The 22,502-nt window shown below is 40.9% G+C and overlaps 1 protein-coding gene across 2 annotated transcripts in view; it reads right to left on the bottom strand.

Annotated features, from left to right (window-relative positions):
* The window catches only part of ANO6 (anoctamin 6), a 102,642-nt gene that overhangs the window by 76,622 nt on the left and 3,518 nt on the right, over positions 1-22,502 (bottom strand). Inside the window, exon 1 of one of the 2 annotated variants that reach the window (XM_061639895.1) lies at positions 11,215-11,401. The exons of the other annotated variant lie outside the window; for it this stretch is intronic. Within the exon in view, the coding sequence (XP_061495879.1) occupies positions 11,215-11,230 (16 nt within the window). The 5' untranslated portion in view covers positions 11,231-11,401. Of the gene's footprint in view, positions 1-11,214; positions 11,402-22,502 lie in introns of those variants that run through there. 2 annotated transcript variants of the gene reach the window in all.

Below are 22,502 nucleotides of genomic sequence, written 5' to 3' on the forward strand. Positions count from 1 at the left end.
TTATTATGTAGGAAACTGATACTGATTTTTTAAAAATGTTCTGCAATGACCAACTGGTTTTGACAATAAATATGGGGTGTATGTATTTTTACATCTCCAGTGTGTGTGTGTGGAGTTTTTCTAACAACCCTGTGAGGTAGGGTTGCAGATTGGAAACCAAGGCAGTTCACAGTAAAAAATAAAACCCTTTAAAATCCAGTAACCATAAAAACAAGTATAAACAGTTGCAAAACATCTTAAAGTGGCATGATTCTGAAGTTTGGGTTGGGTGAATGAAGTTCCTTATCATTTGAGGTTGCAGTTCTCTACATGCTTTCTTGTTTTAGTAAGCCCCACTGAATACATTGGGACTTGCTTCTGAGTAAACAAACGTAGGATTGCACTATAAATATATTTACAGGTTGTGTACATAATAAATATGTTTGATAGTCATGCTTATATAAATATTTCTTCATACTATGTCCCGATAAGTATCTGATTTCACACTATGGTTGTACAGTATTACTTCCTCTACATTTTCAGTGTGCCCTTCTTCCTTGGGGTATTCATGGTTCCCCTCTGTTGTTTTCATCCTGAGGGGCAGATTAGGCTGACAGATGGTTAGTAGCCCATGGTCACCCAGTAAACTTTATAGCTCATTTCCATTTTAAAAGATTAATTAATTACATGCAGGCAAAGTTTATTAAGTAGATCCACACAATACATTTAAAGCACATCCAGCTTTCATTTAAAGCACATAACTTTCCCTAAAGAATCCTGGGAAGTGTAGTTTCCCCCTCAGTTATAGTTCCCACCACCCTTAACAAACTACAGTTCCCATGATTCTATGGTGTGATTCATGTGCTTCAAATATGTGTTGAATGTGCTTTAAATGAATGGTGTGGATCTGCACTAGGTATGATGTGCATTCATTAGTGAACTGAAAAGAACAATTCTAAAAGATATTTTTTTAAAATAGGGGAAGGGTTGTAGCTCAGTGGTAGGGCATATACTTTGCATGCAAAGGTCCAAAATTCAGTTTCTGGAAAAGACTATTGCCTGGAATCCTGGAGAGCCAATGCTAATCCATGTCATCAGTATTCAGCTAGACGGCACCAAATGGCCTGAGTCAGTATAAGACAGATTCCTTTGTTCCTAAAAGTGGAAAGAGACCCAAGGGCCACAGTGACTCAGTAATTTATTTATGTATTTTAATTACAACATTTATATACCATTTTATTGTAAAAAAAATCTCAAAGCAGTTTACAGAAGGAATTAAAACAATAAAATTATTGGCAAAAGCAGTTAAAGACAGGTATTTAAAAATATTCAAAATAGTAAAATTAACAATGAGTTAAAATAGATAAAAACATAATAGTTTCTACCTGCCTGGGTAGGCTTGCCTAAACAAAAATGTTTTAGGTGCCAAAAAGAGTACAATAGAGGCATCTGCTAATGTCAATAGGCAGGAGTTTCAAAGGGTAGGTGCTGCCACACTAAAGGACTCATTTCTTACAAGAGCAGAACAAGTACTATGTGGCACCCATAACATGGAAAACACACCTTGAACTTGGCCTGGTAGCAAATTAGCAACCAGTGCAGATTTCAAAGCAGAGGTATTATGTGCTGATAGGGTCTCATTCATGTCAGCAGTCGTGCCACAGCATTCTGCACTAACTGCAGCCTCTGGGTCAGGTTGTTCTGCATGGGGATGTCTATGATCTTGGCTGTCTGGCTGCCAGGATTTTTAGTTGTGGTTTTTGGTTAGGAATCCTAACTGGTTGTGGTATGCTGAGTTTTTTGCCTTACTCATAGGAATCTTGTTGTAGTTGGTATGGTATTGCATTTAGGAAATCATCACTGCTTTTTCTTTTTCTATTTACATTTCATTTACCTCTGACCTCACTCTCTTACATCCATAGAAGCAACAACAGTGGTTCCATGTGCTCAGCTCAACCCCCTTAAGACTCACTGATGATGCACCTTGTTTGCATGATGGTTTGTTTCTTGCCCAATAGTGGTAAAATACTGGGAAGTGTGGCTTCAATTGCTGTTGTTCCCAAACTACTGCCTGTGAATGTAGACCAAACAATGTGTGTTTTCTCTCTGTCCATTATTACTCACTGGAATTGGGTTGGCTATCAAAGTGAGTTTATAGCAGCCCACAAGGTAGACAGGAAAAGGTAGATAATCTTCTTAACTCTTACTCTTTTCTCAAACCTCTCTCTGCAGTGAAGGGTCAAGTCTGTAAGCAGCCATGTTAAAAGGCAGGCAGGGCATTCCAGGCAGGGAGTTGCCAACCCTACTTCGATACAGATATCTTTGCAGAGGATCCCTGGTCAAGCCTTACCAACAACATAATCCAAACCATGTCTACTAAGAAGTAAGTCCTATTGAGTTCTATGGGGCTTAGTCCCTTAATAAGTGTGTTTAGAATTGCAGTCTTCAGGGCCATCTGAGTGCTCCCATCTAACATCTCCACAACACTAGGCTTCCTACAATGGCCTTCTGGTGACTGGCCTGGCCTGAGGGCACTTAAACCCTTTTTACCAGAAGTGAATTGGCTAGATTAAATGTTCCCTACCCAGGCTCCATCTTTTAGCTAAGATTTCAATCTTAATTTCCAATCAGAGAAATGTTTTTGTTTGAATTGTATGTTCCAAACAACTGTGGTTGATGCTTAATGTATCATATTTAATGACATCGTTCAGGCCGGCCCCCATGACATCATTAGGGCCCACCCCATGACATCACTCAGGCATGCCCCTATGACATCACTAGGGCCTGCACCCAAAATCTCAGGGTTTGGGATGCTTCTGACCTGGCAACCCTAGTGCAGACACATGTATTCTAAAGTAACATGATATCACTAAGGCACTCCAGGGAAAAAAGGGGAAATTTGCATGGGGGGGGAGGCTTCTTAAAACAGACCAATGAGTTGAGCCAGGAGGCCATATATGAACTACTTCAGTTTCCAAGGTCCCAGAAAAAGTTACATAGCCCAAGCATTGCAACTTGTGATGAGGAAGGAGACAGAAGGCCAGTTACAGTCTCTCAGCCTAACCTAACCGTTTTGAGAATAAGATGGGATAACTTCACAGAGCACCTGGAGTTCTTTGTAGGAAAGATGGCCTACAATAAGTAATCCAGAAACGCAATATTTTTTACCAGTATGGAGCTCCTCAGTAAATGTTGCATACACACAGTACCTCTTAATGCTATTTCTCATTATTTCTGGCACCCTTGTTGCCTTAGTTTTTTATTTTTATTTTACTTTGGAAGACATGTTTTGAGACAGAATGCTAAGAATAAAAATATGTATTCTGTGCATATGAATTTTTGAATTATTGTGGTTCTTTATCCAAAGGTATTCATTTGTATGAAAGCCGTAGCTGTTAAATGTAATAGCAAGGTAGAAGGGCAGTAGCTCAGTGACAGAGCACCTGCTTTGCATTCAAAGGGTCCCAGGTTCAATCCACAGCATCTCAAATTAGGGCTGTGACAGACCATTGTCTGAAACCCTGGAGAGCCACTGCCAGTGAGCATAGACAGTAATGGGATAGATGGACTAACGGTTTGACTTTGTATGACAGCTTCTCCTCTGTTTCTAGAAGCTCTTTACTTATATTAAGGGCTCTTTCTGATCTTCTCCATCTGCTGAATACATGTCTGTGAATACAACCCTATTGCATAGGCTCTACTTGATCAGAGGCCCTGTTCTTTCAGGGTTCCCAATTTCATGTAGCTCTGCTGCTGGCTATAGATTTGTACACATGGCTGTATATTGTAGACAAGAATGTCATCACACCAAGGGAGGGATGCTGGCACCTGCTGATGTCTGCTATCCACACATTTATTGTACACACAGGGAGAGAATATATGAACAGGGCTGAAAATGGAAATCATCCTATTTCTTTAAGGAAAGAACTATTAATTAATTAAATTTCTATCCTGCCCTTCCTTGCAGAAGGAACTCAGGGCAGCAAACAAGGAACAAAACACTAAAAACATCTTATTTATTTATTTATTTATTGCATTTGTATTCCACGTCTTAAATGGACACCAGATATAGAAATGCTAGCAAACCAACTCCTTCAATCAAAAACACTTTTAGATCTTCGCCATCAGGCCACTGTTACTCCTGAAGATATCCTGGAAATTTACGATCGCACAGTTTCGGCTATTAAACATGTAGTGTCAACCTCTATCCCTCCCAAACCCTCAAGAGGTCTGAATTCGTGGTTTGATGGGGAATGTCGTGCAAAGAAAAGTGATTTGACAACCCAAATTAAAATTATGTGTCGATGTCCTTCAGAGGATTCTATCCATCAAGTTTTACTATTAAAGAGGGCTTATAACTGCCTTCTAAAAAAAGAAAAAACAACTCTTCTTTGCAAACAATTGGAGGGATCTAGGCCAAGCCTTATTACATAAAAAAGACCAGCAATTTTGGAAATTGGTCCAGGGAGGTTTTACTCAGAGTGATCCAGTCCCTATTCCCCCGATTCTTCCTGAGACGTGGGTGTCATATTTTAGCGCCCTTTTTGCCCCTATAACACTAACCCAGCCCCGCCCTCCAGATGCGAGCCTGGACTTGCCGCCGTGGCCACCAGTCACCTATACCGAGATAAGGGATTTAATTTCAACTCTCCACCTAAATAAAGCCCCTGGGGAAGACATGTTACCGTCTGAGATTTTTCTAACGGAATCCTCTTGGTGGATCCCTCTGTTAGCAAATTTATTTACATACATTAATAATACAGGAAACTTCCCCTGGGGCTGGTGCACTAGTATTATAGTACCCATTTATAAAAAGGGGGATCCATCAGACCCCTGAAACTATAGGCCCATTAGCCTCCTTGACGTTACAGCTAAATTATATGGACGTCTCCTTCTGAATAAACTGGTAGAGTGGGACACCAAGTTTTCGATCATCCACCAGGAGCAGGCGGGATTCAGAAAAGATAGGTCCGCAATAGATCAAGTCTATATTCTACAGCACCTAATATCTAAAGCCCTCAAAGGAAAATATTCATCCCTTTATATAGTGTTCATAGATTTCGCCGCGGCATTCGACTCAGTGGATAGAGAGTTGCTGTGGCATAAATTGGGACAATCGAATATAGACAAACGATTGGTTTGGTTAATTAGGTCCCTTCATCACTCTAATTATTTAAGAGTACGTTTGGGTAGAAACGGAGCTCTATCACGTGAAATTCCATCCTTGAGAGGAGTGAAACAAGGATGCATTTTGGCACCTTTTCTTTTCAATTATTTCATCAATGATATAATTCCAACGCTATCTTCATTGAAGTTCTTCCCTCCATCAATTGGCAATAAAAAAATATCTGCGTTGCTATACGCAGACGATCTGGCTCTATTCTCCCTAAATAAGATCGGTTTAAATAGAATGCTAGCTTGCCTAGAGGAATACTGCCGGAATAACAGCCTACAGATAAACCACCCAAAATCTAAAATTATGATTTGCGGGAAGAACAGGAAGTCCAAAAACAAATGGTCCCTCAATGGCATCCCTATAGAGCAGGTCCAATCTTTCAAATACCTTGGCATAATACTTAATAACCTTTCATGGAAACCCCAGGCAGAGGTTATCAAATTAGCTAGTGCCAGAATAACAGGCCAATTAAAAAAGTTTTTCTTCACCCGAGGTGGACAGTTAATCCCCCCGATGATAAAAATCTTTATCGCTAAAGGCCTTCCTAAATTGTTATACGGGGCAGAAATTTGGGGTTATGCTCTTAAGCCAACTTTAGAACCCATCCAAAATTTATTTTTAAAACAGATTCTGGGCCTTCCCCAAGGAACGCCTTCTGCTCATGTAAGAGCTGAGACGGGACTCTCCACATTGGCAGCGAAAATAGATTGCGCGATATTAAGGTTTTGGAGGAAAATTATCAATCTTGATGAATTTTCAATTGTAAAATCTTGCTGGCAAGAACAAATACAATCTGGAGGCTGGGCCCATACCACACTAACGCTAATTAATGTTTATAATCTCTCCCCCAGTAATCTTCTAACCCTTTCTCCAAAGGACTTGAGAAACTGGATCTTTAATTTCCATGAGGTCCAGGATAGGCTCTATATAGTGACATCTCCTTTCTCGAGATGGTTTCCATCTTTTAAATCAAATCACGTAATTGCCTCTTATTTTACTATACTCACTAACCCGAAGATACGGAAAGTTTACACTGAAATCAGATTCCAGACTATGAAAACAGCTTTTTTGGAGGGTAGATATAATGGGATTCCAAGAACTGAACGTTACTGTATTTGGGGTAATAAGGAGACCGAGGATCTAGCCCACTATATCTTAAAATGTCCTCTATATAATGCTCCCAGACACAAGTTTTTATCTCCCTTTATTAACTCTAGAGCTGGGCTTTCCTCTGATGTTTTAATAGCCGACTTGTTGTCAGATAACTATGGAGTAATCACTATGGCTGTAGCCAATTTTGCTCTTGCTGCAAAGCATATTAGAATTCAATATTGCAAAACCTAATTGCATTGAATTTTAAATCATTTTATCTCATAGGGAAGCCAACAAAATTGTGTACTACATTGTATGGTTTATCTCTATTTTATTTATTTTATGGAAACATGTATGCTATGGCCCATGGCTAAAAGCGAATAAAGTGTTGTTGTATTCCACCCCATAGCCGAAGCTCTCTGGGCATTTTACAACAATTAAAAACAAATATACAAATTTAAAAACACATGTTTAAAAAGCAATTTAAAAACACATGCTAAAATGCCTGGGAGAAGAGGAAAGTCATGACCTGGCACTGAAAAGATAACAGTGTTGGCACCAGGCTCACCTCATCAGGAAGATCATTCCATAATTTGGGGGCCACCACTGAGAAGACACTCTCCATTGTTGCCAGACTCCCATCTTCCCCCAGAGGAGGCACCCGGAGGAGGGCCTTGGATGTTGAGGGTACTGTACGGGTGGGTTCATGTCAGGAGAGGCGTTCCATCAGGTATTGTGGTCCTAAGCCGTGTAAGGCTTTATAGGTTAAAACCAGCACCTTGAATCAAGCTTGGAAACATACAGGCAGCCAATGCAAGTGGGCCAGAATGGTTTTATATGTTCAAACCTTCTGGTCCCTGTTACCAATCTGGCCACTGCATTTTGCATAACCTGCCATTTCCGAGCCGTCTTCAAAGGCAGCCCCACGTAGAGTACATTGCAGTAATTTAACTTGGAGGTTGCCAGAGCATGGACAACTGATGCCAGGTTATCCCTGTCCAGATAGGGTTGTAGCTGGGCCACCAACCGAAGTTGTTAGAAGGCACTCCGTGCCACCGAGGCTACCTGAGCCTCAAGTGACAGAGATGGTTCTAGGAGAACCCCCAAGCTACGAACCTGCTCCTTCAGGGGGAGTGCAACCCCATCCAGGACAGGTTGGACATCCACCATCCAGTCAGAAGAACCACCCACTAGCAGCATCTCAGTCTTGTCTGGATTGAGCCTCAGTTTATTAGCCCTCATCCAGTCCATTGTCGCAGCCAGGCACTGGTTCTGCACACTGACAGCCTCACCTGAAGAAGATGAAAAGGAGAAATAGAGCTGCATGTCATCAGCATACTGATGGCAACGCACTACAAATCTCCGGATGACAGCACCCAACGGTTTCATGTAGATGTTGAACAGCATGGGAGACTGAACTGACCCCTGTGGAACCCCATACTGGAGAGTCCAGGGTGCCGAGCAATGTTCCCCAAGCACCACCTTCTGGAGCTGACGTGCCAAGTAGGAGTGGAACCACCGTCACGCAGTCCCTCTCACTCCCAACTTAGCAAGTCTTCCCAGAAGGATACCATGGTTGATGGTATCGAAAGCCACTGAGAGATCAAGGAGAATCAACAGAGTCACACTCCCCCTGCCTCTCTCCCGACAGAGGTCATCATACAGGGCTGGTGCCCACTAGACCTGGTAGGGCTGCTATGGAAGCGTGGCCAATGACATCAAAGCAAAGTTCCAGCTGACCCCTGTGGAACCCCATACTGGAGAGTCCAGGGTGCTGATCAATGCTCCCCAAGCACCACCTTCTGGAGCTGACCCGCCAAGTAGGAGTGGAACCACCACCATGCAGTCCCTCCCACTCCCAACTCAGCCAGCCTTCCCAGAAGGATACCATGGTCAATAGTATCTAAAGCTGCTGAGAGATCATAGAGAATTCAACAGAGTCACACTCGCCCTGTCTCTCTCCAGACAGAGGTCATCATACAGGGCGACCAAGGCCGTTTCCATGCCAAAACCAGGCCTGAAACCCAACTGAAATGGATCCAGATAATCAAGTCTCATTCAAGAGTGTCTGGAGCTGGCCTGCCATCACTCATTCAAGGACCTTGCCCAGGAATGGAACATTTGCTACTGGCCTATAGTTATTAAGATTTTCTGGGTCCAGGGAGGGTCTCTTCAGGAGTGGTCTCACTACCGCCTCTTTCAGGAAGCTAGGGACCACCCCCTTTCGCAGAGAGGAATTAATCACTTCCCTGGCCCAGCCGGCTGTTCCATCCCTGTTAGCTTTTATTAGCCAAGAAGGGCAAGGATTCAGCACAGAAGTGGTTGCACGAACCTGTCCAAGCACCTTGTCAACGTCCTCAAGCTGTACCAACTGAAACTCATCCAAGAAATTGGGACAAGGCTGTGCTCTGGATATCCCACTTGATTCACCTGCTATAACACTGGAGTCTAAGTCCTGGTGGATGCTAAAGATTTTATCCTTGAAGTGCCTAGCAAATTCATTACAGCAGGCCTCAGATGGTTCTACCATGTCCTTGGGGCCAGCGTGTAATAGCCCCCGGGCGATTCTGAAGAGCTCCACTGGGCGGCAGATTGATGATTTGATAGTGGCAGCAAAATATTGTTTTTTTGATGCCCTCACTGCCCCTAAATACAGTTTACCATAGGCACTTACCAGTGTGTAATTGCATCCACCAGGAGTTCGTCTCCATCTGCACTCAAGCTGTCTCCTATATTGTTTCATCACTCTCAGCTCTGGGGTATACCATGGAGCCATAGGAGCTCTAGACAGGACAGGGTGCTCAGGAGCAATCATGTCAACCTCCTGGGTCATTTCTGTATGCCACAGTTCAACCAGGGTTTTGACAGGATTTTTTAAAAAAACTTTAAAAACATCTTAAAACAGTTCCAACACAGACATAGAATGGGATAAGGTCTCTACTTAAAAGGTTCATTGAAACAGGAAGGTTTCAGCAGGTGTCAAAAAGATGACAGAGATGGTGCCTGTCTAATATTTAAGGGGAGGGAATTCCAAAGAGTAGGTGCCACAACACTATAGGTTCGCTTCCTACACATCAAATGTGAATGCATGTAATAAAATTGCTTCAGGACTCAGAGCAGATAAACAGCAGGGAAAGTATTCTTAAATCCCCCCTCCCCACATACACTCATTCACTACACTTCTGCAGAGATTCTCTCTTGAAAACTGCTTTTCTTGTTTATCCACATAGATGCTTTTTTATCCTCAGTGGGGCAGGGGAAGCAGCCTGGAGAGGGGGGAATTTGGAACAGATAAATAGTGGGTGGGAAAAAGATTAAATGCCAACCCCACTTCACCCCAAAGCTACTAAAGTGGTGCTTAGGATTTTGTTATTTATGTTATAGCATAAGATGTAGCTTTGCTATTAGTTTTCACTTTAGAAGACAAGCTATAGCAAAGTATGTTAACATGCCTGAACCTGCCTCATACAAGAAGCTGTTATGAACTCCACTCTGAGTTGCAGTTATGTATGTTTATTAGATCATAGTGACTAATCATATTTTATTTTAATCATATTTTAATAATTTCAAATGTGCCAAGCATATTTTCCATTCTGATGCATGGAAAAAATGTATCTACAACTACACCCTTGAAGTTCAACAAAGATTTAAAACAACAACAAACAGCTTGTGAACTTTTGACTAGGTGGAGATCTTTCCTCTGGCAATCTTCTCTGCTATATTAGCATTTAAACATTCTTCAAACAGAAATGTATGTGGAACTATGGCCCATCACAAAGGCTGAAAAAAGTACACGAAAGCTGAGGCCAAACAAAAACAGATTATTTAGGTGGGGAGAGGGAGAAACAGTTTATCACTTAAGTTAATAGGACAGATAACAATATAAAATCTCCAGATCAACTTATTCATATTTGGAACTCATGAATAGATGTATCGTAAACTCATGCTGTCAATGCACGGCTAAATGCAGTGGTATTTTTTCTTTATTTTGGCTGTCAAGTAGTATTAACTTAAATATATGGCTGGATATATTTTAAAATATCTATATTGTATTTTGGCCTACCGTTGCATGATCATAGTCCTCAATTGTAGATTATTATTGTTTATGTATAGACTCCTTTAAAAAATAAAAAAAATTTAAAAAAAGAATTTCATATAGAAAATATTGAGCTCATGTATCCTCTATGATTTCTTGTTGGAGTGTACAGAGGAGAGAGAAATTGTCATGTTATTGTATCTTCAAAATATGTTTGGTAAAGCTTGTAAAGTAAATAAAGGACTTTTTTAAAGAAAAAAGATTGAGTTCACTTCCTCTTTCAGGCATTACTGCTCTTTTGTTTTTAATGAAACATTGGACATTTCACAATTATCTGCATCAGTTTGAGGAAGGAAAAGGTCTGCTTTAAGTCATGCGAAAGGGAAATATTTTTTCTTAAGCTACAGAAAAATCTTCCAAATGCAATCAGATATTAAATGAATTTTCCAGTTTATTTATTATTCAGATACAATGTGATATGAATTAAGAACTCTGTGCTTCCCTGCACAGAGAAGCTAGATCACTGGCCCTTTCCACCCACATCCTTCTTTCTCAGACTGTTTTTCTTGGTTCAGCCTCAGCGGTAAGCAGTGTAAATTTTGCCTGTTTAAATGTATGATTAACAAATACAAATAAGACATTTGTCAATTACTGCTCCCATTATGTTTGTTCATTACCTTTCCACTGCATATCTTAATGTCACTTCTATATCTGCACAGCAAGTTTTGTGGATTGTGTCCTTCTAAGGTTGGCCTTCTCAAAAATCACTTTCTTTCATATTGTTCTCCTGCGAAATGCTATTATTTCATCCCCAGATCTGACCATTGAAACTTCTGCACATAACATAGAAAGGTCTGCTGCCTGTCAATCAGATATGTGCTTGCCTCTTTGGCATTCTGTTGCTTATGATTCCTTTAGCTGCTTTTCTTACCTGGCTGCTGTTCCATGTAGCTCCAGGTAGAAACTCTTTGACAGCACTGATGCCTGGCAAGGTCCGTTGTTTTTGTTGATTAGGAAACAGCTTCAGAATCTCACACAAACTCTGGCTGCTTTTTCCTACTCTTGTGCAAGAACACAGAGTACCAAAAAGAAAGCCCCTCTCTAAATGAACAAGTGGTGCTTATCTTTATAAGTCCTCAACCTCAGTATATGAAAATAGCAGCATACAAATTGTCATTAATATGCTACCAATCCTTCTTTAAAAGAACTGGTGTATGGGGATAGAGGAGGACAGAATGAAGCAAATTTGCCAAATGGAAATAGCAGGCAGTATATTCTTTCTCAAGCAGCCTATTATGTATTCTCTCTTTGTGAACAAAGTGCAAAAAATCTTGAAGAACCTGACTAACCAGATTAACATGTGCATATTCTGCCCTGTAACAAACACGGGGGAAAAAGATACCAATCCTTCCTTTTCAGTTATGGCATTCAGAAGAATTTTGATGACAAAGGGTGTGGCTGGAAAGTCTATAATGTAAACTCTAAATGAAAGTGCTCTCATTCAAGCTTTTGACAGCCATTTGATCTTCTTGAAATCAATTAATAGTGGAAATAACAAACGAAGACCATTTATTTTGGTGAACATGTAAATGAACTCTTATGCTCTTTTGATTTAAGGCTCAAAGCATTTTTGTTATTTTTTCCAATTTACACATTCAGCAACTAATAGGCCATATAGGCAGAATGAAGAAGAGAATATTGACTTACGACTTGCTGGCTTTTTCAATACAAAAAGCTGACAAACATGGCTTGGATAGTACCACTTAACAAACATGACATGCAAATGTTATTAAATCAGGAATACCATACATCCAAACAAGTAGCTACATTCCTTGCCTCTTTTACATAGAAAAAGCTGGTGTATAAGTGTAATATAACCAATGATACAAACAAGAGATTCTGGAAACCTCTGTACTTCATATGTATTCCCAGTACTATGCAAAGAACCGGACCTGTCTGTAGAACTATCTGGGTTGTATCCAACTAAGGTTTACACACTTAAATTAATAAGCCTAAGTTAATTGTGTCCAGTAATTTCAATGGATCTACTCTGAGTATGACTAATATTGGAGGAAACCCTATGCTACCAGAGACACAGGATTGCCACTGAAAACTGCTTGCCTATGGTAAATTGTCTCTCAATTCCATTAAGCATGTGGTAACACTTATCCTGTGACATGGTAACAAAAGGTTTTGTGGCACCTTAAAGACTACTAAAAAGCCATACCATGTATTTTCTTGCCACTTTTCCCTTCCTAGTGGTAGATGTGGAATTGGGGTAGGGAAATATGGAAAAATGGAAATGGACTGCCTTCAAGTTGATCCCAACTTATGGCTACCCTATGAATAGAGTTTTCATGGTAAGCGGTATTCAGAGGGGGTTTGCCATTGTCTCCCTCTGAGGCTAGTCCTCCCCCGCTGGCTAGGGCCTGCTCAGCTTGCCACAGCTGCACAAGACAGTCCCTTCCTTGATCGCAACTGCCAGCTGGGGGGCAACTGGGCTCATTGGGACTATGCAGCTTGCCCACGGCTGCACAGGTGGCAGGGCACATAACCCCTGAGCCACTCACTGTGGGGATGATCTTTAGCTGGCCCTTTACACTCAAGAGACACAAGCGGGGATTTGAACTCACAGACTCTGGACTTCCAGCCAGGCTCTCCTCCCCACTGTGCTATACCAGTTTCAAATATACATCATGTATATATACATAATGTATATATACAAATATACATGATGTATACATGATGTATGAGTGAAATATACATGATGATTAAGTCATGTTTCAGCTAGTGTTACTATATATCATTGAGTCTTGAGGCAATACTTGACACAGGGATGCCATTTCAGTGTCAGGTAGTTTCACCCAGATTCTGGAGCAGTATATACTCTCAGTGCAGATGTCACAGATTCAGATAGGACTGCACAATGAAATTAATAACTGGATCCTTGCAAAAAGCTAAACCCATAATAGTTGTTTATAAATGTTTATCGGATGTAGTAAATTTAATGTTCAGGGTTGGAATAGAGAGTTAGAGTGTTCCATTCTGCTTAATCAATAAAAAGTTGCTTTAGCATCTATATGTAGTGCAAAACTGAGATTGATTTAAGAAAAAGTGATGTCCAGGAAGGAACTGGCTAGTTCAGATAGATGTTGGTGATATAATGCTGAAAATGCCTCTTTGAGGCATATGATGGGTATGTCCTGTAATGTCATCTTTCTGGTAAGAAATTATTATTTGTATTAACTTCATTTTGGAGAAATCCTTGATATTTGTGGATGTTAATACACTCTTAAATTATATTCCTGTGGTGTGAGAGTCTAAAAGACGGACAACAAAGGTGGGTCTTGTGAGCCCTTATGGTGGCAAAGAGACTTACACTGCAAGGCTGGAAGAACAAATCACCACCATCCACTACTCAGTGATCTGAAGATCCTACTGCTCCTTTCTACATTCTACATGGCTTATAATCATCAATCTCTTTACATACCTATTTGGACATATGGACCACTTATATTAATCTATACATTCCATACATTCCATTAGGATTGATGAAATATTCTTATTGTTAATGTCAGATGGCAATATTTTTATCTCTTTTTCCTTGTTTCTTTCTGTTATATTGCAATTTAAAAAAAATAAAAAAACACTCAGATTCATAGGACTGTGTTGAAAGGAAGAAAGGTAATGCCTTATAAAGCAGGAGTGAGGAATCTATGGCCCTCCAGATGTTGTCAGTCTACAGCTTTTACCATCCCTGATCATTGACTATGCTTGCTGGGGCTGATGGAGTCCAACATCATATGGAGGGCCACAAGAATAACAGACTTCTCACTGATTACTTTTAAAGGAATGTCTACTCCCATATCAACCTCTCCATGCACAGAGATAACCTACAGCAGGGGTGGAGAATCTGTGGCCCTCCATGTGTTGCTGGACTACAACTTCCATCACCCTCAGCCAGTTTAGTCAATGGTCAGGAATGATGGAGTCCAGCAACATCTGGAAGGGCACAGGCTTCCCATCCCTGATCTACAGAGACTCTTCTCTGGATGTCTCCATCATCAGTGGTAAGATGGATGGTGACAAGGAAAGTTCATTATTGGTTGTTTTGTGGCACCTGTTTATGGAAATCCTACTCTAGGGAAGTTTGTCAGATACCTAGTGTTATCCCTTAGGCATAAGACAAAAATAGTTCTGTATTCCCAGGTACTAAAGTTTTTAAAGTATGTTAAATACTGCCCTGAGGTTGTTTTGTTCTGTTTAGTCAGTTTTCAAGATTTTAAAAAAATGTTTGAATATTTTTATGTATTACAAATTGCATTTTATCATTGTAAACTGATCTGGAATCAAATGATGAAGAGTCATCTATGAATTTCTTAAATGCATAAATTAACCTCCAAGCTAGATTACTGTAATGCACTCTATGTGGGGCTGCCCTTGAGGTTGGTTCAGAAGCTGCAGGTGGTGGCGCCATGATTGTTCACAGGGGCAGGGTATTGCCAACATGTCACTACGCGGCTGAAAGAATTGCACTGGCTGCCCATTAGCTACCAGGCCAAGTTCAAAGTGCTGGTCTTGGTGTACAAAGCCCTATACAGCTTGGGACCAGGATACCTGAAAGACCATCTTATCCCTTTTATACCCAGTCAATCACTGCACTCTGCAGGTGAGGGCCTCCTGCAGATACCACCTTATCAGGAGGTCCATTCCACATAACATAGGAACCAGACCGTTAGTGCTGTGGCACCAACACTTTGGAATTCCCTCTCCTTAAATATTAGACAGGTGCTATCTCTGTTATCTTTTTGGTGCCTACTGAAGACCTTCCTGTTTCAACAAGCCTTTTAAGTAGAGCCCTTATCCCAGTCTGATTCTGTGTTGGAATTGCTTTTTAAGATGTTTTTAAAGCTTTTTAAAAAAAAAATATTTTTAAGATGTTTTGTTTTAATATTTTTTAAATGTTCTGTTTTAATATATTTTAAAGTCTGTTTTTAAGATGTTTTAGAGTGTTTTTAGTGTTTTGTTTGCTGCCCTGGGCTCCTGGGAGAAAGGGTGGAATATAAATCTAATGAATGAATGAATGAATGAAATAATAAAATAATACATTATAACTCAGAATTAAGAGAAAATTCCTGCAGTTTACCTTCTCCCTTCAATTATTCCTACATATCAGGGAATAGACTTAAGGAGATTCAACTGAGAAGATTCTGGTTGAAAGAATTTGACTGATGAACCATCAAGATGGGTACACCCAGATTTGATTTTATTTCTCTTCCCCCCTCCTTTTTGTCCTGTCTGATATGTTAATCTGTCATTAAATGCATATATCCGATTATATGTATTGGGGTAGAAGATTATATAGGCATGTATAGATAAATATTAGGTGGAGGGTTAATTTAGTTTGAAGAAACTTAATTAAAAAATTTAAATAGTAAAACAAAATGGAAGAGTACTAACATATCTTTAGTACTGCTTTTCTTTCCCCTGGAGAAGACCAGGATTCAAGTTCCATCTTATCCATGGACCTACCATGTGGCCTTATAAAAGCCACTGCCTATCAGCCTCAATTTCTCACCTGTGAAATGGGATGTTTACCTGTATTCCCCACATTTATGAAAAACGAGATAATGGAAGATGAGGAATCCAGTGGGTCATCTAGTCTACCCTCCATAAGATAGTATATGGATTACAGATTTAAGGGGTTTTCACTGAAAAAAACTCTGCTGAACATGCGTGGGTTCGACTCCCTTTCCCTTCTCTCTTCCAAACTAAATACGGAGACTGTCAAATTGCATATGGTAGCAATAATGATCTCATAGTGATATCCCCCTGTAATTACAGATGATGTATTTACTTTCTTTGCTGTTAGAATTTAGCTATGGTGTTTGTTTAAATATATATCTGAATATATAGGAGAGCACTCACCAGGCAGTTGCATGGTTAATACATATATGCATCCTAAGTTAGGGGAGTAGTGTTGTGCTTGTTCCTCAGTTGCAGCCAGAAAGAATGAAACTCTCTCTGACGTAAATCATATAACTGGATCTGCACTCTGAATACAAGCATTTGGGGCTATTTGAGGCTATGAGTTTATATAGATTACCTGGGGGATTGCCATGGTTTGAGCAGAATATCTTGATGAATAGCACCTCTGTACCCCACTAGACAGACTGTAGAGATGGAACAAGTTATCATATTTCTCACATGCTACATGCATAATTTTTATAGGTGTTGTTGTATTTGGAAAAGTAAACGTGCCAAAAACAATTATTACAGCTGTAAGCAAACTCAATGACATTACTATGGGAACTATCTCACATTTTAGATTCATCTAAATAGTTATGGGTCAGGAATAGATGAACACTTAGATGTTATCCAGCCAACAGATATACACAAAGGAAACCATTGCAGCACAAAGAAGATGAAACAGCTTTTCTTTTCTTTTTATATGCTACAGATCTTGGGATTAGCAGCCGATCTTGACACAACTTCCCTCTGCTTAAGTCCTGTGTAAGCCTGACATAAGATACAACAAAATCAATAATCAAAAATTCCTGTGCAAGCTCTGTTTGGGGTTCACACACTACTAGAAACATTCTACATACCTATGGCAACTTTACACTCTGGTAGTTTAAGGAAAATCTTTTTCAGGTATACAGTTTATATCATCAAATATATTGTGCTTACTTAGGCTGCATTCATATTTTATTTTTATTTATTTATTATTTGATTTATATCCCACCCTTCCTCCCAGCAGAAGCCCAGGGTGGCAAACAAAAGCACTAAAAACACTTTAAACATCATAAAAACAGACTTTAAAATTCATTAAAACAAAACATCTTTGAAAACATTTTTTAAAAAAGCTTTCAAGACTTTTTTTTAAAAAAGGTTAAAAACGTTGTTTTTAAAAAAAGGTTTAAAAACATATTAAAAGCAATTCCCACATAAACGCAGACTGGGATAAGGTCTCAACTTAAAAGGCTTGTTGAAAGAGGAAGGTCTTCAACAGGTGCCAAAAAGATAACAGAGATAGTCTGTTTCTTATGTTGTGCAGAACAGACCTCATGATAAGATGCTATCTGCAGGAGGCCCTCACCTGCAGAGCGCAGTGATCGACTGGCTATATTAGGGATAAGCTGGTCTTTTAGGTATCCTGGTCACAAGCTGTATAGGGCTTTGTACACCAAAATTAAAACCTTGAACTTGGCCCAGTAGCAAATGGGCAGCCAGTGCAATTCTTTCAGCAGAGGGGTGACAGGTTGGCGATACCCTGCCCCAGTGAGCAGTCTTGCTGCTGCACTTTGCACCAGCTGCAACTTCCAGACCAACCTCAAGGGCAGCCCCACATAGAGCGCATTACAGTAATCCAGCCTGGAGGTTACCAGGGCATGGACAACAGTGGTCAAAATATCCCAGTCCAGAAATGGCTGCAGCTGTCTTACCAGCCGAAGGTGGTAAAAGGCACTCTAGCCACTGAGGTCACTTGGGCCTCTAGCAGCAAAGATGTATCCAGGAGCACACCCAGACTATGAACCTGCTGTTTCAGAGGAAGTACGACCCCATCCAAAGCAGGGAACTGACCAATTATCCGAACTTGGGAACCACCAACCCACAGTGCCTCTGTCTTGCTATGATTCAGACTCAGTTTATTGGCCCTCATCCAGCCCACCACTGAGGCAGTGGTCAAGGGCTTGCATGGCTGGGTATCATCAGCATACCTTTGACACCTCACCCCAAATCTCCTGATGACCGCTCCCAAGGGCTTCATATAGATTTTAAACAGCATGGGGGACAAGATGGTACCCTGCAGCACCCCACAGCACAACTGCCAGGGGCCTGAAAAACAGTCACCCAATGTTATTCTCTGAGAAAGACCTTGGAGATAGGATTGGAACCACTGTAAAACAGAGCCTCCGATACCCATCTCACCAAGTCGGCCCAGAAGGATGCCATGGCCAATGGTATCAAAAGCCGCTGACAAGTAAGAATAACAGGGTCGCGCTCCCCCTGTCCTTCTCCTGATAAAGGTCATCCATCAGGGAGACCAAGGCCAATTCAGTCCCATAACCAGGCCTGAACCCAGACTGGGATGGGTCAAGATAACCTGTTTCATCCAAGAGTACTTGCAATTGCTGCGCCACAACCCTCTCAATCACCTTCCCTAAAAAGGGGGTATTTGCAACCGGTCGGTAGTTGTGAACTTAACAGTGTTATTTTTCCTCAGTATAATGTTAGTGCTTCTGTCCCAATTTCTAATGATCATTTCACACTATAGTGTCTGTTGTATTATGGATCTGTGTTTTTTGCCACCCTGGACTCCTCCCGGGAGGAAGGATGGGATATAAATTTAATAAAATTAATAAATATACTGCCATGTTGCTCTAAATTTCATTCACACCAGTGGACATGGTGTAACATAACAGTATGCTGGAATACTGCTCCAAATTTTGTTACAAGAGTGGTGGTGGTGGTATCCTAAGAAATCCACACTAAAAATACCATGCTAAACTCCCGCAATTTTGCGAGTAAATGGGGTTGCAAAGTGATATTTTTCTGGAAGCAATTAACACAGAAATGAGTGCTACACTTCCATTTATTTCCACTAGATTTCCAGAAGTAAGGCTAGCTCCAGAGGGTGGCAAGATTAGGTGTTTCCCACCCAGGGCTCCAAGACCAACAAGAGGGCCCTTTACCCTAAAAGTGCTATCATTTCCATTTTGCAAAGAGTACTCATGAAGATCAGGTGAAGCCTAAGAAAAATTCGTATCTTGTATTTTCATGGTTACGGGGCATAAGTGTGCTGTGCCCAAGGGGCTCCCAAATCCTGGAGCCAGCATTGCATGAAGATGCCCTTCTATGAGGTGCTATGGAAGGACATCCACCACCTGACGATGGTGGTTTTAACCATTCTAAAAGCAAGGGTTACTGTGCTATTCAAACATCTGAAATTGGACTCAGATGGCTTCAAAGCGATTAAGACAAATTCATGGAGGAATAGGCTTTAATTACAATAATTAAAAATGGAATTGTCTTGTTCAGAAGTAGTACAGGGTAGTGCTGAGAATAAACAACAAAAGAAGGCGATCACCATCTTGGCCCACATGGAAGCTTTCCATGTGCATCTGGATGGACACAATAGAGAGAATACTGGACTAAAGGTAAAGGTGAAGGTGTCCCTGCACTTGTAGTGCGAGTCGTTTCCAACTCTTAGGGTGATGTCTTGCGACGTTTACTAGGCAGAACGTATATATGGGGTGGGATTGCCAGTTCCTTCCCCGGCCTTTCTTTACCCCCCAGCGTATGCCAGGTACTCATTTTACCGACCACGGATGGCTGGAAGGCTGAGTGGACTTCGACCTCTTTTACTGGAGATTCAACTTCCTCCTTCCGTTGGAATCGAACTCCGGCCGTGTGCAGATGCACCATTACTCTGACCTTGCAGGGCGATTCTAATGTTCTTAACAGCTGAATTATAAACACCGGGCACTAGAGCTAGATCACATGCAGCAGTACATAGCTGTTTCCATGATCCTAACAGATGGAAAAAGAGCAGCCAGAATAACTTTTGGCTATTTCCATGTTCTTCCCAATCCACACAAACATTCATTCCTATCATCCTGCATATAACATGGAGAAAATTAGCAGTGTTTGTGGGTGTGAAATGGCCCTGAAAAAAAGGCAAATGGTTCAATATAAAGCAGAACTGTACTGACTAAAAAGAAAAAAGAAGCGTAGTACAGAAGGATTTTCTTTTCGTTTTTGGCTCTTGCCTTTGCTTTTTGCGCCAGCAAGTCACTTCAATTAGTATTCTAGCATGAGCCTAGTACTTTAATAGTGTGGCAGAGGAAGCTGCATATTAACCCTTCACCCTTTCTCCTGTGCATATGCTCTGTTTAATATGTTTTGCTTGAACTGCAAATGAATTGCCCTCTTGTCCATCTGCAATTATTCTTCAACACACATTCATTTTGCTTTTGCTGTTCAAGACAAGGGTTGATTGAAATGCTCCTTAATTAAAATGTAGCTGGTTACTAAACATACAGACAGAATTGAAGAAAAACAGTGACATTAGCGAGATGAAACATGCAGTTTGGGGATCTCGAGTCCTGCATATGTCCATAAAACACAGATGGAAAACATCTCAGTATGGAAATAAAATGGGAAAAGATGCCAACATGGCTAAAAGGCAAGATGCAATATCAGCTCATCATGTCTGGGATCAAAACTTAGTGCAGATAAGACAATGTTTCCTCAGTTATGACTTTTGTGGAAGAGAGAAATACATTTCCTGAGGACAAGAAACTGAATTTATGATGTTTCTGTTGACATGCATATAGCTTATCTTAAGAACATAAGAGCCTGCTGGATCAGGCCAGTGGCCCATCTAGTTCCAGCATCCTGTTTTCACAGGGACCAACCAGATGCCCATGGGAAGCCTGTTAGCCGGACCTGAGCACAAGAGTGCTCTCCCCCACCCTGCAGTTTCTAGCAACTGGTATTCAGAAGCATACTGCCTCCAACTGTGGAGGCAGAGCATAGCCATCATGGCTAGTAGCCTTTGATACCATTAATACCATTATCCTGCGTGAAATCCTCCATCTTTCTATTAACCCCTTCAGAAAAGAATCACATAATTTGTTCCCTTCAAAGCTCTTCTGAAATAACCCGACTGAAGTAAAAGGAACTACAGTACTCTGGAATAAGCATACTGTGAATTGCAGCCTACACAAGTTAACATTTTTCATTATTATAAATGAAACCTGGAAATATATTGGGATTGAAGGTGTAATCCTATACATATGTAATTGGGAATAAGAGCCATTGAACTTAGTGGGTCTTACTTCTGAGTAGACATGTGTAGAATTGCACTGTAAATATCATAATGAAAGTATGATCGATATGAAGATTGTGGTTCCTTCTCCCCAGGGCAGTGACAGACTAAGACATTTTGCTGCCTGAATCAGAGCCCTAATGCCCCCCCCCGCCATACTAGGGCCAACCCTTTAAACATGGCTGCATCATTCAGTATAATTCCTACTTCCATATATCCCCACCTCATGGTACCCATGGCATTTGTGGGTGACAGGGTGCCCATAATACCTCCTATGCATGTAGAAGATCTCAGTATAGCCCCTCCAAAATCCACAGAGCATGACAGACTGTTTGCTCTTCCTGTTTTCACTAGTTCATCCTCTCCTACGTTGACACATCTTAAACATGCCCACATTTCATGGATGCCACGATTGGACACCCAGCTTTCTTTCCACTCTAAACAGTGGAATGCTTCTCTCTCTGAATGAGTGTGGTTGTGACTGGTGTATACAACTTCTTTTGCACTGATGGTGGGATGGAGACATCTGCACCATTTTGTGGTCCAGTCTCTGTTTTGTTCTTTTAGATGTGGCAGCCATTTTCTCTTATGCCACACCCCCAAAGCAGTCCTCCACATACTTAACTACAACTCCAATCAGCCTTAGCAAGCATGGCCAATGGTCCAAGTCTCTGGAGGGCCAAAGGCTCCCCACACCTGATCTGACCTCATGAAAGCAAAGCTCTTAATCTAGGCCCTACTTGCTTTACATAGGATATCACTGTAGCTGCAGAATAAGTCAATAGTGTCCTTATATTATTTAGCCACTAGGTGGGAACTGGATATAGTTATATCGGGATGGAGCCAGAAGTTTCCTGTTGCAGTTCTTTTTGGAGGAAGACAATATAATATATTCTTGTCTGGTTTCCTTTCTGATACGTGCCCCAAGCCTTCCACGACATGTTACAAACCTTTACTTGAGTGGCAAAAGCTACAGTTGGGAAAGGGAAGGACTGGTATGCCTGGTTGCAAACCATGTATTCAAAAGCAATCTCTCTGGTTTTAATTAAACTTCTTTCTGGAAATCTGTGGTATGTGGACTTGGGCATACATTGACTTTATAGATGATTCTTAGCAGCAACAACTGAGAATATTCATGCAGAAGGGTGGAATAGACATTTTAGAAATAAACAAGTAACAAAACTTTCATAAGCTCAACTTCTCTCCGTGGACAATGTTGAACAAGACAGCATGATTTAATTATAAAACCAGAACACTGACTCATCCCTCAATGAAGCAAGCGGTGCCAACTTAGTTCCTGTCACTTACTGTAGATGGAACATAGCTCTGTTTCTTTCTTTTTACATTTTCCTGATCTCTCTACAGGATCTAATCCAAAACACAGT

This window comes from Rhineura floridana, chromosome 8 (genome assembly GCF_030035675.1).
Source record: "Rhineura floridana isolate rRhiFlo1 chromosome 8, rRhiFlo1.hap2, whole genome shotgun sequence".
Taxonomy (NCBI): domain Eukaryota; kingdom Metazoa; phylum Chordata; class Lepidosauria; order Squamata; family Rhineuridae; genus Rhineura; species Rhineura floridana.